The 13,031-nt window shown below is 34.6% G+C and overlaps 2 protein-coding genes across 3 annotated transcripts in view; one reads left to right on the forward strand and one right to left on the reverse strand.

The window, feature by feature from the left end:
• Positions 1 to 481: 481 nt before the first annotated feature.
• FPGT (fucose-1-phosphate guanylyltransferase) lies at positions 482 to 9,443 on the reverse strand. Of its 2 annotated transcripts, none has more exons than XM_049617010.1 (4): positions 9,280 to 9,443; positions 7,651 to 7,818; positions 6,120 to 6,212; positions 482 to 4,361 (listed from the first exon to the last, which is right to left on the reverse strand). In XM_049617010.1, the coding sequence occupies exons 1-4, from the start codon at positions 9,359 to 9,361 to the stop codon at positions 2,905 to 2,907; spliced, it is 1,800 nt and encodes a 599-aa protein (XP_049472967.1). In that variant the 5' UTR covers positions 9,362 to 9,443; the 3' UTR covers positions 482 to 2,904. The 2 variants fall into 2 exon arrangements, with proteins under 2 accessions (XP_049472967.1, XP_049472968.1); XM_049617011.1 differs by having other exon boundaries at positions 3,378 to 3,544.
• Positions 9,444 to 9,522: 79 nt separating this feature from the next.
• Positions 9,523 to 13,031, forward strand: part of LRRIQ3 (leucine rich repeats and IQ motif containing 3) — a 206,487-nt gene continuing 202,978 nt past the window's right edge. Inside the window, exon 1 of the mRNA XM_049618866.1 lies at positions 9,523 to 9,676. The gene's annotated coding sequence lies outside the window, so the exon portion shown is untranslated. The remainder of the gene's footprint in view (positions 9,677 to 13,031) is intronic.

Genomic DNA, 13,031 nt, shown 5'->3' on the forward strand with positions numbered 1-13,031 from the left:
TAAACAAGGTATGTTTCAAGTAAATTTACAAAGGTCTTGATTCTTTACTAAGAATAATTTAGTTCTTGATATAGGTGAAAACTTGTTTCACTTAGGTAAACAAAAAAGAAGGCATCTGAAATCCTTTAGACAATTCTGAGAAAATTAAAAACATTTTCTTTCCATCTTAATTCTGCTTGACTACATCAAAATGCCTAAACTATGGGCTTCTAAGCTACTCAAGTCCAAAGGACATCACAGTGTATATAAATGGCATCCCTGATTTTGTGTAGCAAACTGGTTTCTGGCTGTCTGTGACAGTCATACATACATTTTGCATACATTCTGATTTTGGCTCTATGCTGAATTTGGTAATATTAATATAAATACGGAAGTTGCTTAGCTTCAAAACATGAATAGATCATCACAGATTATAGGAATTAATTCTGGATTAATACTATCATTTTTTTTGTGATTTTCAGCATCACTTGGATATTTGAAGCTTTACTTCAACTCAGCACATACTGATGCACACTTTAGTATTGTTTTGCTTAGTTTCTAGAATAAATGGCTGAGGTAGAAGATTAATACCAAATGTTGGATTTCTTTTCCCCATGCCTTCCTTGGTCATTGTTCATATTAAGTAATCAACAAGTTTATGGATTCTATTTAGTTACAAATAACAACCATCCTTCACAAATCTTGGAAATATATGAAATTTAAATCCTGTTACTTATGAAATAAAAATGATATCAAGAGGAAATGTTCAATTTTTTACTTATATATGCATGGGACTATCACTTTGGTTGAGTCAGGGTACCTGTTCAGGAAACATGTGTGATACTATACCCCAAACAATGCATCTCAAGGCAAGAGACAATATCAAATTCTTTCCAACAGATAACATTTCAAAGCAACTAGAATCCATACACTATGCAGAATTATGATTAAAATAGTGACCACCAATTTGTCAGAAACCTCCCACTGACTTTGAATAGAAGCCACCTACCTTCTAGAGAGACAAATGATTACACTACAGCACAAATACAACTTTGAAATTTTGCCAAATAGTAAAGAATCAGCATCAAAACTTACAGGACAGGTATCTGGTGTTGACGGTTTTGAGGCAATCCAGATAGCATTGTGCTTACGGCTTTACCAATACCTTTGATAGCACAGAACATGGTACTGGGTAGAAGCACATGGATATTAATAACTTTTGGGTTGAAAAGTGTTTCCGAAGAGTTTGAAACTGAATGTAAAGTTTTAGAAAAGTCTTAACTATATGTCAATATGTCACTTTTTGTTCCTTTTATATGTGTGAGAGGATTAAATAATAAAAATCTGTATTTAAGTGCATTTAAAAAGGATTTTCAATAAATAAATATAAAAACTCCAAGGAAAAAAGGAAGCATTGATTCACATTTTTCCTGGTAGTGTTTTCTCTTTAGTGGAACATAAAATAACAGTAATTTTTAATAACTGATGGCACTTTACATTAGGTGAAATACAGTATTAAACATTTAATCAATAACAGACATACAACATCCTCTGAAAACTCTGCAAGTAAATCAGTAAATGCTAAAGAGTAGCTATCATGTATCTGTATTTCCTCCTTGGGAAGAACCTTAAAAGAAAATAAAACAAAACCCCAAACCAAAATGAAACACATAAATAGCCTAATAAGGGTGGCAGGCAAGCCACTTGTGGTTTACCAGTTATTTTCATATTGACATATTAATATATAAACAAAAGAAGCACAGACTAGTTCAGATTTCAGTTTATTCATGTTAAAACACAAAATTGACAAATCATTTCTCTAATTTTTATCAGACTTTGACATAAAGACATTTCACGTGCATGCTTATAGCAAAATAGCAGCACATAAGTTGAGATTCCAGTCTATTTTTATTTTCTTGAAGCTGTGTATCATCAGTAAGTTTTCTCATTTTTTAATTTTTCTGCCTCCTTCCTGCTGCTTACCTTTCGGTCAATTATTGCTTCTCAGTATCATCACCAGTACAAGGGCAAAAAGTAAGAAAAAGAAAGCAAAATCAGCCCATCTGGTAACTTAATAGTTCTATTAAAGGGGTTAAAAAGAGATTGCAAATAATGCCCCAAATAAACTTTTATGATTATCAATGAATCCCAGTTATTCCTACCGTTTTCCACATACAGATATTTGAGTTTTGTGTATGTGTATGCTTTTGTATGGATGGAAATTTAGGAAAATTTTAAGATATAGAAACATATGTCCAAGTTTATAAGGTAAAATACCACATAAACACTTTTAGTTTCACTTTGGCAAGAGCAATAAATGAGATAGATTTTTATCATCAATTCCAGAGCTATCTCTATCTAATTACTTATTAATTAAATAATCACAATATTGGAAGCATTGTTTTCATCTGAATTTGTAAGCTATGCATTTGTTTCCAAAAAAGTATTTCAATTCCTACAGTGTTCTTTGAAGACTGTATGTATACCATTTTTATCAGTTCATCAGGACTACTATGTTCTACTACTGTACTACTAGTATATACCATAGTATACTACTATACTAATACTATGCCAATTAACACGTAGACCTGTACTGAAACCAAAGCCCAAAAAGAAGATGGAGAAAGGTATGTTTAGAAAATCATTTAAAACTTCTTGTGTGCTATATGAACACAACAATGCTCCACAAACCCGTTTTTATTAAAAGAAAATTAAAATAGTAATATCAAAAAAACCCTTTTCTGAACTTACAGCCTTGAAATATTCTTTCATCAAAAATGTTTGATTTTGTTATTAATATTATGCTATAGCGATTACGTTAATGTAATTTTCATTAATTCACTTCAGTAAAACAAACAAAAGCCTACAGAAAACTCTTCTATTTGCAATCTTGCTCTATCAAGAAAGGTAAGGTATATATAATATTTAAGATGCCTCTAAATCGAACTGTTTTCTATTTAAAGTAATTTCTAGAAAAATTTGCTCCCTATAAGTTATCATGTCTTCTACGTCTTTGTAGATAAGCATTTCTTCAATGGACAACAGTTTATACTTATTCAAGCTGAATGGTGATTTGTTCCGTACAGCATTTAACATTTTTAGGGATGTTGTAACTGAATCACTCAAAGAGGAACAAGCTGGGAAAATACGAGCATTCCACAAACTTAAACATGTCTTGTTTCCAGAGAACAGTTCCTCTGTAACTTTCAGATTCCAAATATTTAGGCATGACAGGAAACAGACTCCAAAGAATTGAAGTAACTTTATATCTGACAATGTTTTAACATTCCTTTTTAAGTTGTCTTGCACTCCAAAAGCCATAGTTGAATACTTCAAGTATCCATTCATCTTCAAGCTTAAGGAACACACAAAAGAATCTGCAGGCAGGACAGCTTCTGTTATGACAGAACAACCACTAACAATGCAGTTTTCCCCAACTGAAACATTAGGCCCCAATCTAGAATACTCCACAACTGAGCCAGTTGCCACAGAACATCCTGAATCCAGTATACTTTGAATGATACAGGATGTGTTACCAGAGCATTTTGGTGTTGTAGAAAAGATGCTAAAAGCTATGGACTGCAAGCCAAGTTCTGACTTCAAACTGCTTTCTGAAGTAAAATGAAACAAGTATTCTTCAGTTGTTCCAATGTGATAGAATTTGGATTTATTAAGAACCACAACATTTAATGAGGTTCCTTTCAGAAGATGAAATATTCTCTGCCTGATGTCTGTCAACTCTGCCTCTTCTTTAGTGACATTTGATGTGTTTCTGGTGTACTCCACAGTTGCTCCAGGTCCCAAAGCCTGCAGAAAGTCTCCATAGGCATCAATTTCACAGTTCAATGTGCCTATTTTTTCATAAAAAGCAAGTAATTTTTTTGCTGTTTTACGATCCATGTAAAATAGGCTGTCCGTGTAGACATACTCAGACTCTAATTTAAGAGGGGTAGTGTCACCCCCAGCCATGTCCTGGTGAGAAAAATTTCCAGCTCTACACACAGCATTAAAGTGATGCATCTGTTCTATGCTGGGCTTATGAAGGAAACGATGGCAACACCTGTATTCAAGGTCTTTATATGCTAAATAATTAAAAGGTTCTAAGACAAATACTCCATGTGTGGTACCAACAGTCAAACTAGAAGGATGAGCTAAAGCCGTAAAGCCAGGTTTGTCAAATCTAATAAACTCACATTCTCCAACACTATAAAGTTCAATATCATCTGCACAAGTAACCAGAATCCCAGGTTTCATATGTGAGGGGAAATCAATGTACATGGCTAGTTTTAATTCCAACATCTGATAAATGGGGTTACCGAAAGGTAACGCAGTGAAAATTTTGCCCAGAGCACTTGCATTTGGAAGGCGTTGGCTGTAACCACCTATATAAAATTAAACAAAATAACTGTTTTAAAATGTTTACAAGACTGTAAGATTTTAAAAACCCAGGGGCATCAGTGACAACTCAAAATATCTCTAAAGATATTTAATGTATATAATGCATTACTGTAACTCAGAAAAGAATAGTAAATTCCAGGTTACAAATTCAAAGAACAATTCTCCTCAAGTGATTTGATATAATGCAATTTTAGATTAAGAAAGAATTCTATTATACTTCAGAGGCTGCGAATTGTTTTGAATCAACTGCACAACTAGTAAACAGGACCATGGGCTAAAACATGGTCTTATATCTACATTTCAAACAGTAAATTTCATGACATTTAAACTCCCACATTTGGTACGCACTTCATAGAGGGGAAAAAAGTCACAAAAAAACTAATATACCAATCCAAAATATAATTATTAAACTGTAATTACCAGATGCTGTGTCTTTCCTCAAATTATTACATCCACTCAAAGGAAATAAAGGTGCGTTTACTTAAAAGCATTTTAAAATGTATATTTGTTTTTCATTTGAACAGGCTTTTTCCCTCTAAAATGAGTCTTATGACTTCTTAATTCCTTGAAAAGCATGTTCTCTTAAGTACATTAAATAGCTTACATCATTTTTATGTAACTAATTATAATGAGAGGCAACATTACATAGTAGAGTAGACAAAAATAGGTTCAAACTCTGGTTCACCACTTTTTAATTGCTTATCGTTGGGTTTACTCCAAATCAGCAAATGAAGAGTAATACTTGCTTTATCTTCTTTTATGTAGAGCACTTGGCAACAGAGTATGTTGTTCAGCAAATGAGAGTTAATGCTTTCCACTTTTTTCCTTTTCCAAAGACTAGCCAAAACTTAAGTTTAGAATTGTAAGAATTGACTCTATGTATTTTGAGTGTCTAACTTAATTTTTATTAATTGGTAATCATATTGGTTCCAGAATAAAGCTATATATTTGAATTTTTCTACTTTTTTAGAGTTAGTCTTAAAATCACAACTTGGATGCTTCACTTGGTATTATCTTTACAAAGAATCGTTCTATATATAAACTATAAGAAATGAAAAATGCCTTGGAAGTCATATAGATGAGTAGTTCTAAAATATCTGTTCCTGGACTGGTGCCAGTCCATAATAAAGTTTTCATCAGCCCCCAGTAGAGAAGAGTGGAGGTTTTCATGTAACCAAGATTTTCATACAACTACATTTACTGAACTAAAAAAAAAAAACAATCTTTATTCTGAGATTATTTATTTCCTATTTTTCTGTTTTATAATGTTTTCTTTTGTGTGTGACTCTTCCTCTTACATACTTTTTTGTCATCTCCATGTTTTGTCACCACTTTTTCTTTTATTTTTAAATTCTTTTAAGCATTAAAGACTTTTGCCACCAATAATCACATAAAAATGCATGATAGAAGGTTTTGGTAAAGTCTGGAAATCACAGTGCTAAACCAGCCTCTCCCCTACAACAATTCCTTTTAAAGCATTACTGAGAAATGTTCATATTTTGATGAGTTCTATCTTCGGTAAATAATTTTCTATATACATTCCAAAAGATAAATTTGTCAAAAAACATTATGCTGCTTATAACTTTAAAATAATCAAGAAAAACATGAAATATTTATTTTCAAAGAAGAGTAACTTCAAAGACAAAAATTTAAAAAAAGGAAAGTATTTGCAAGGTAGAAAAAAGTCCCTAAGATATCAAAGGTAAAATGTAAATTGGAAAAAAGAAAATGTGTAACTTTACCAGAATGAATTAATAGGATGGTAAAAGAATTCCATTTATCTCCATATAACTTTTCCAAACATCGAAGGGCACAAAGTGTGGATCCTCCATTTCCTTAAAAATGAAAGTAAAACCACAACTTACTTCTTAGAAACCTACTGAAAATTTGTTATTATGGTAAGGTTTGGTGTTATAACTTTGAGGATATGGCCTTTAGCTATAATTAAGTAGGCAGAGAGCAAAGGTAGAGGCAAAAGAATCAAGTTAAATACACATTTTACAGCATTTAAATAAATAAACAATTGGAAATGAAACCCAGAGATCAGCACTTGGTAATAAATGATGAGATTATAATCTTCTCTTGAAAACAGTAATTAAAACAAAGAAAAAATGATAAATTAGGTAATCTGCAACAGTGGAATACTCTAAGTATACACATTCATTTGGAGTCACAAACTGAAAAACCCATTAAAATAATTCCCCCTCCACATGACATAACCAAAGATTTGAGTTAGATGTCCTTTCTAAGAAGTTTCTTAGAGGAGCACCTGGGTGGTTCAGTCGATTAAGTGTCAGACTCTTGACCTTGGCTCAGGTCATAATGGCTCAGGACATGATCTCAAGGGTCCTGAGTTTGAGCCCCACCCCAGGGGCTGCCCTGGTATCAGGGATCCTGCTTGGGATTCTGTCCCTCTCTCTCTCTGCCCCTCCCCTGCTCATGGTCTCTAAATAAATAAATAAATAAATAAACAAACAAACAAACAAACTCAAAAAAAATTTTCTTAGGACCTGGTGTCCTAAAATACATCTTAAACATAACTACACTTACTAGTTACCTTGTGCAGGTTATTTAACATTCTGTGCCTCAGATTCCCGTCTATAAAATGGGAATTATTAAAGTACTGACCGCACCATTGTGAGGATTAAAACACTGGTTAATTAGAACAATGCTGGTATCAGATATAAATATCCCATATGGTATCAGGGGCTTTAGTTTTAAGTATCACATGGAAAATAGCCTCCAGAAAAATAGCACATATTTTCTTGCAATGAAGGTCAAAAGGCACAGCTGACTTAAACTGGGTTTTGAAAGTAGTATCTATGATATTAGGCCATTACATTTTATATATAAAATGTAAGCTATGCCTTATGTGTATATACACACATATATGTGTGTATATATATGTGTGTGTATATAGTGCTGATTTGCAACCTTCATGTAAATCTCTGAACAAACTATGGAGTTAGGAGGGACCTTAAGAACCCTACTGATAAAGTCCAAAAGAATATTTAACATTACCAAGTAAATTTTATTAAAACAAATAATATTCTTTTCTTAATAACATTCTGCAAGTTTTTCATGGTAAGTCACAATGTGCAGTTACTATGCCTTTTTCTTAAAAAATAGTAAATTTACATTAAATTTTTAAAGCCTGGAAAGGCTATGGGTAGAAAGATATAGGGCTCATCAACTGTGAGCCATAGGAAAGCTTTTCTTCAGCAATCATTCTGTTCAGAACCTATGATATAAATCTGATTATATATAGCATACCTATTTTGGCTCCAGCAGGGTCAACAAAAACATGATATTGGACTCCAAGGGGTAACTCCTTTTTTTTCAGCTTTTCTGAGAGCTGTTGCTTATAAGCAAGTTCCTGTTTTTCATCAGCTGCTGTTATTGCAACAATGTCCCAGAATTCTCCAGCTGCCACAGGTTTGCCTGTGTTAAAAAGCAAGGAAATGAGTATCAGAAATCTCTAGCTATTACAAATTTGCCTATTAGAAACAAAAATGAAAAATTATCTTCATACACTTAACTTCTTTTCAGAATTACAGAATAATTAGTGGCTAGGTAGTTTGATTCAAACTATTTCTACTGAAGATTGTTCACATATTTTGCATTTTCCCCTCTTTTAGATTACTTGCTCCTTTCATGGTCTACAGTCCATTTATTTAAATATTCTGAAAGTTGCTATGTTTCTTGATTAAGAGAAGTATTCTTGCCTTGCTAAAAATTACCTCAATTCCTAAATAAGAAGAGGAGACAAAAAGAATAAACGGGGGTGCTTAGATGGCTCAGTAAGCTATGCCTCGGATTCTTTATCTCGGCTCAGGTCATGATCTCAAGGTTCACGGGATGACCCCCAGTCAGGCTGTATACTGTCAATGCGGGGCCTGCTTGGGATTCTCTCTCCCTTTCTGCCCCTCCCCTGCTCGTGCTCTCTTCCCCAACTAAATAAAACTTAAAAAAAAATGAATAAATGAATCTCCAGCTGTGAAAAGCAATTTTCACATATTAGGACCACTTAGTGTTTGTTGGCTGAGTAAGATTCAACCCAAGGATCTATTCCTATAATGTTATTGTTTATAAATTCAGGTACTTTATTTTTTATTACCTGAAGATGAGCCATGCAAGTTTACAAAGGCTTTGAAGTATGACCTAAAATTCTGCATAACAGAAAAGTTCCCAAGTCCCTGATGTACTCATTTAAAAACAGACTAAACTGACGCTCTTTGTTGGTAAAAAAGATGAATAAAGATTTTAATTAGTTAACAGTTTTTGTCAGCCAGAATCTATTAATCCTAAACATCTTATTATTTATATTTTTAATGCAGAAACTTCACCAAAAATGACTAATTTTATTAGATAGTTGTATAAGGAATGACAAATAGCACAGTCTTTAAAAAATTTTATTTGATACAAATTTCCCCTTTTAAATTTTGACCCATAATTTTTCCATGTCTTGTTTTTTACTCAGTACGCATTCATAGCATGCAACAGATTGGTGAAGTAGGCAAGGGGATTGGAGAAGGCTAAAATAATATTTGTAATGGTCAAATACTGAGCTTTAGACAGTTTAGATTTATCTAAAGTAACGTTTGTTAATAGGCTAACCAAATGTGTAACTTGGATTGATAGCCTCACTAGTCAGAATAATTTTCTTTCTCCTCCTTTGTTTTGATATATACATGTTACTAAGAATAAAGTAAAAAAAAAATAATAAAGTAACAACATGACGCAAAGAAAGGGCAGTGACAGAAGAATAAAAAAATCAAGCGGAGTTATTAGCTATAAAGCCGAAGGTGAGCAGACCGGAAGTGATAGTCCAGCAAATTTCCCGGCGCGTAAAGTTCCCTCCCTGTCCACTGCCGGGGAAAGCTGGGGTTCCCCCTTTGCTACCTCTCAGTTCTGAAAACCTCTGCAATTTTCGCTGGGTGGCTTCTCGCAGAGCTACGCCTAAGAGCGCGTTTGCAGCAGCCATAGCAAAACTTTCCCCGAGACCAGCTGAAATCTTCCAGGTATCCTCCGGCTGGCGCAGCACGCATGCGCCTCAGAATGTAACCCGTTCCTGGGTCCGGTTTGCCTCTGTTCCGCCCCTTACGTGCGTCACTCACGTAACCACGCCCCCAGAGCGGTGGCCTGCCGGGAGAAAATCCTGGGGGACAGAGTGCAGAGCCTTGCCTTGTTTCCCTAGCAACGGTCTCTGGAGCAGATGGCCACCTAGTGATTTGTCGGACTGTGCCGGGTCTGGGCCTCTTGTTCCCAACTCATAAGGCTTTGCAGCCCTGTTGACCCGGTGAGTTATTCGGGTTGAGTGATAAAATTGCTAGAACTGACCCGCTGAGAAGACAAAAGTACAACCTAGCTTCCAGCGTTCCCTCGAAAGGTGGTTCGTCCTTTCAACTCGTGATTTGTTTCAGATTTGTTTTAGCCGGGAGCAGTTCCCAAAGACGTATTTATAGTTAATTCCTCCCTCAGGGTTGTTATCTGAAACAATCTGCACCAAATCCAGATCCAGATGTACAGTGTCAACATTCAAGATCTATATTCTCTTAAGGAACCTTAGGTTTGTGGCTTCTTTGCCCTTGTGTTTCTTAGTAAGTGAGCCTCTCCACCCCTCTCAGTTTTGAGTTCACTTCATAGGCTTTTGTCCATTGTATAAAATTCAGTCTGCAACAGGTCTCTTAACATTCGTGGTTTTGGTTGCTTCAGCTGTCATTCTGTTGTATATGTGGATTGATCAAGAACTTTAAATAACATTACTGGGAATAAGTCAGACTTATTAGATGCATTTTGGTAGATACCTGTAAGTATTTCTTTTGTAAAGCACAAGTTTATAATGAGTTTTACAGATGAACCTATTCATGCTTACATACAACAATTTTAAGAAACAGAGAAGCTAATAGTCAAGGGCTCACGATCAGTAGAAGAGATTTAAGCACGCTACTTGAATCCCAAACCCAGAACTCATCTACCACATCATGCAGTTTGATTTATTTTAGAAACCTGTCTTCCTAAAGCCTTCATCAGTAACACAGGTGGGTATTCAAGGCCCTATAAGTTCTTGCCATGAACTTAACTTAGTTTTTTTGTTTTGTTTTGTTTTGTTTGTTTTTTTTTTTCTAAAGACTTCGCTCTGCATTTAATTCTGTACTTAAGGTACATTTCAGTAAAAATGGAGATTACTCTTTCATAGTTTTGCCGTTTAGAAGTTTCGTGTTGTTAATAAAAACAAAACATTAAGAACATTTATATGATACGACTTGAGTGAGGTGAGAGTGAACAAAAGGGAGTGATAAAGATCAGAGAGGTGAAAAACCCCTAAAGAAGGGATTTTGTTTTATACTGAGTACAATGAAGCCATTGCAGAGTTTTTATGTGACTTGCCTTATGTCTAAAAAGATCACTCAGAAATGTGAAAATAGACTATAGTGGAGGGTAGGGCAAGGATAGAGTTGGTGAAGGCTTGGCAACGATGGTAACAGTGGGGATGCTGAGAAATTGATTACATTCTGGACATATTTTTGAAGGCACAACCAATACAATTTGCTAATGATATGGTTGTGGAATGTTAGAGAATGAGAGGGGTCAAGACTGACCACCTCAAGGATAGAACAGCTATCAGTTGAGATGGGAAAGACTGCGGATGGGGAATGTTGGTGGAGTAGTGGGGAGAGTCCAGAGTTTGCTTTTAGACATGTAGAATATATAGATATATGTGTATGTCACGCATATGTAGTGGAAGTTTGTGTGTGTATGTGTCTGTAGGCATTACACATATGAGTCCAGAGTTCATAAGAGAGGTCTGGGCTGGAGAGAGAATTTTTTGAGTCCTCAGAGTTAGAGACAGTGTGAGGCTATGTGCCTGTGATTATGCAGTTCACAGACCTCTCCAGAGGGATAACTTTAAGGTTGGATTAGAGTTAATGGAATTAATTTTAAACTACTGAACTAGATGAGATCCTAGGGGAAGAAAGGTGAAGTTCAAGGATTGTGCATAGTAACAAGGTAAACAATGAAAATGTGACCAAATAAGAAAATTTTGGATAATGAGAAGTGTAAAGGGACTAGAACAGGCTGATGTAATAGACTGTATTACATAGAGTATTAAATACAGCATTCTTGGGACCTGGAAAGGATGGCCATAGAAATCAATATTATTTTTTCCTGATATGATTACATTATTCATATAAAATGTGTTGGAAGTAAATATACCACCTTATCAACTATGGTTTTTGTTCTTCCCTCTTTTCTGTTTTTTTTCTCAACTGTTCATTAATATTAATTTTTAAGTAAAAATGAAAAAATATTGAATACCATATTAGTGGGAGTAATTTCGTTGGAAGTAGATTGTGGGGGTAAAAATATCTAGGGATTTAAGTTTATGTTTAACATAATCAAACAGTGTGATATGGTTGTTTAAATAGTCATAAGGTACGGTAACCACAATAAAATATGCTAACACAGCTAAGTAGTAAACCCATTAATTCTTTATAAGTAAAACACATTGGAAATGACATATTTAATCATGGATTCCACATTTTGAAAGGGATGTCAGACAAACTGAGCTATATAATAGTTGAAAAATGGTATTTTGTGGAGACATTTGGGCTTTTTTTGTGTGGGAGGAGAGTAGAGAGTATCTGAAGAAGTACCGTAAAGAAGAGTGAGATAAATTTTTAAAAGAACTTTACTGAGGCATAATTTATATGACATTGACTTAACCTGTTGTAAGTGAACAATTTAATGATTTTTAGTAAGTTTACTGAGCTGTGCAACCGTCACCCCAATAAGATGCCTATGCTTGTTTAGAGTTAATTCCAGTCAGGTTGTTCCTATTACTATGGGCATAACTATGACTGTTGTGTGGAAGTTGTAGAGAAGAGTATTAATTTTGTTTCCAAACATTTTTTTTTTCCTTCACAAGAAGAAACTGAAACTAAATGAAGAGGGTTCTAGATTGTGCACCACGATTCTCTTGGTGCATGGTTTGATCAGTTCACCCTAGGGCTCTGATCTTTTCCATTCCTTGTGTTTCATCTCTCTGCACAACCACTGTTCCTCCTCCTGCTCTTTCTGACATGCAGTATAAGCAAAAATATCTTTTTACTCTTCCATTTATTTGAATTTCTTTATTTGGCTAGCGTGTTCTAGCCAAATAAAGTATTTTTTTCCCACTGTATCCTGTTGAAGGAACCCTCACGTTTCTCACCTTTCTGGAGGACCAAGGAAAAAATTTTATCCCCCAAACTTCTATTTGACATCCTCCTTTATTATTTTTTTAAGACTTTATTTTTTAGAGCAGTTTTAGTTTCACAGAAAAATTGAGAAGAAAATTCAGAGATTTCCAGTATACTCCCACATAAGTCACATGTGCATAGCCTACCCTGTCATTAACATCCCCCACCAGAATGGTACATTTGCTACAGTTGATGAATTTATATTGACATGTCATAATCACCCAAAGTCCATAATTTACCTTAAATTTCACTCTTGGTGTATATTCTATGGGTTTGGACAAAGTATGATGACATGTGTTCATCATTATAATATTCAGAATTGTTTCACTGTCTAAAAATCTGTGTTCTGCCCCGTGAACTCTGCCACCACTAATCTTTTTACTGTCTCCATGGTTCTGCTTTTTCCATAAT

The sequence above is a fragment of the Panthera uncia genome (genome assembly GCF_023721935.1).
Source record: "Panthera uncia isolate 11264 chromosome C1 unlocalized genomic scaffold, Puncia_PCG_1.0 HiC_scaffold_4, whole genome shotgun sequence".
Lineage (NCBI taxonomy): Eukaryota > Metazoa > Chordata > Mammalia > Carnivora > Felidae > Panthera > Panthera uncia.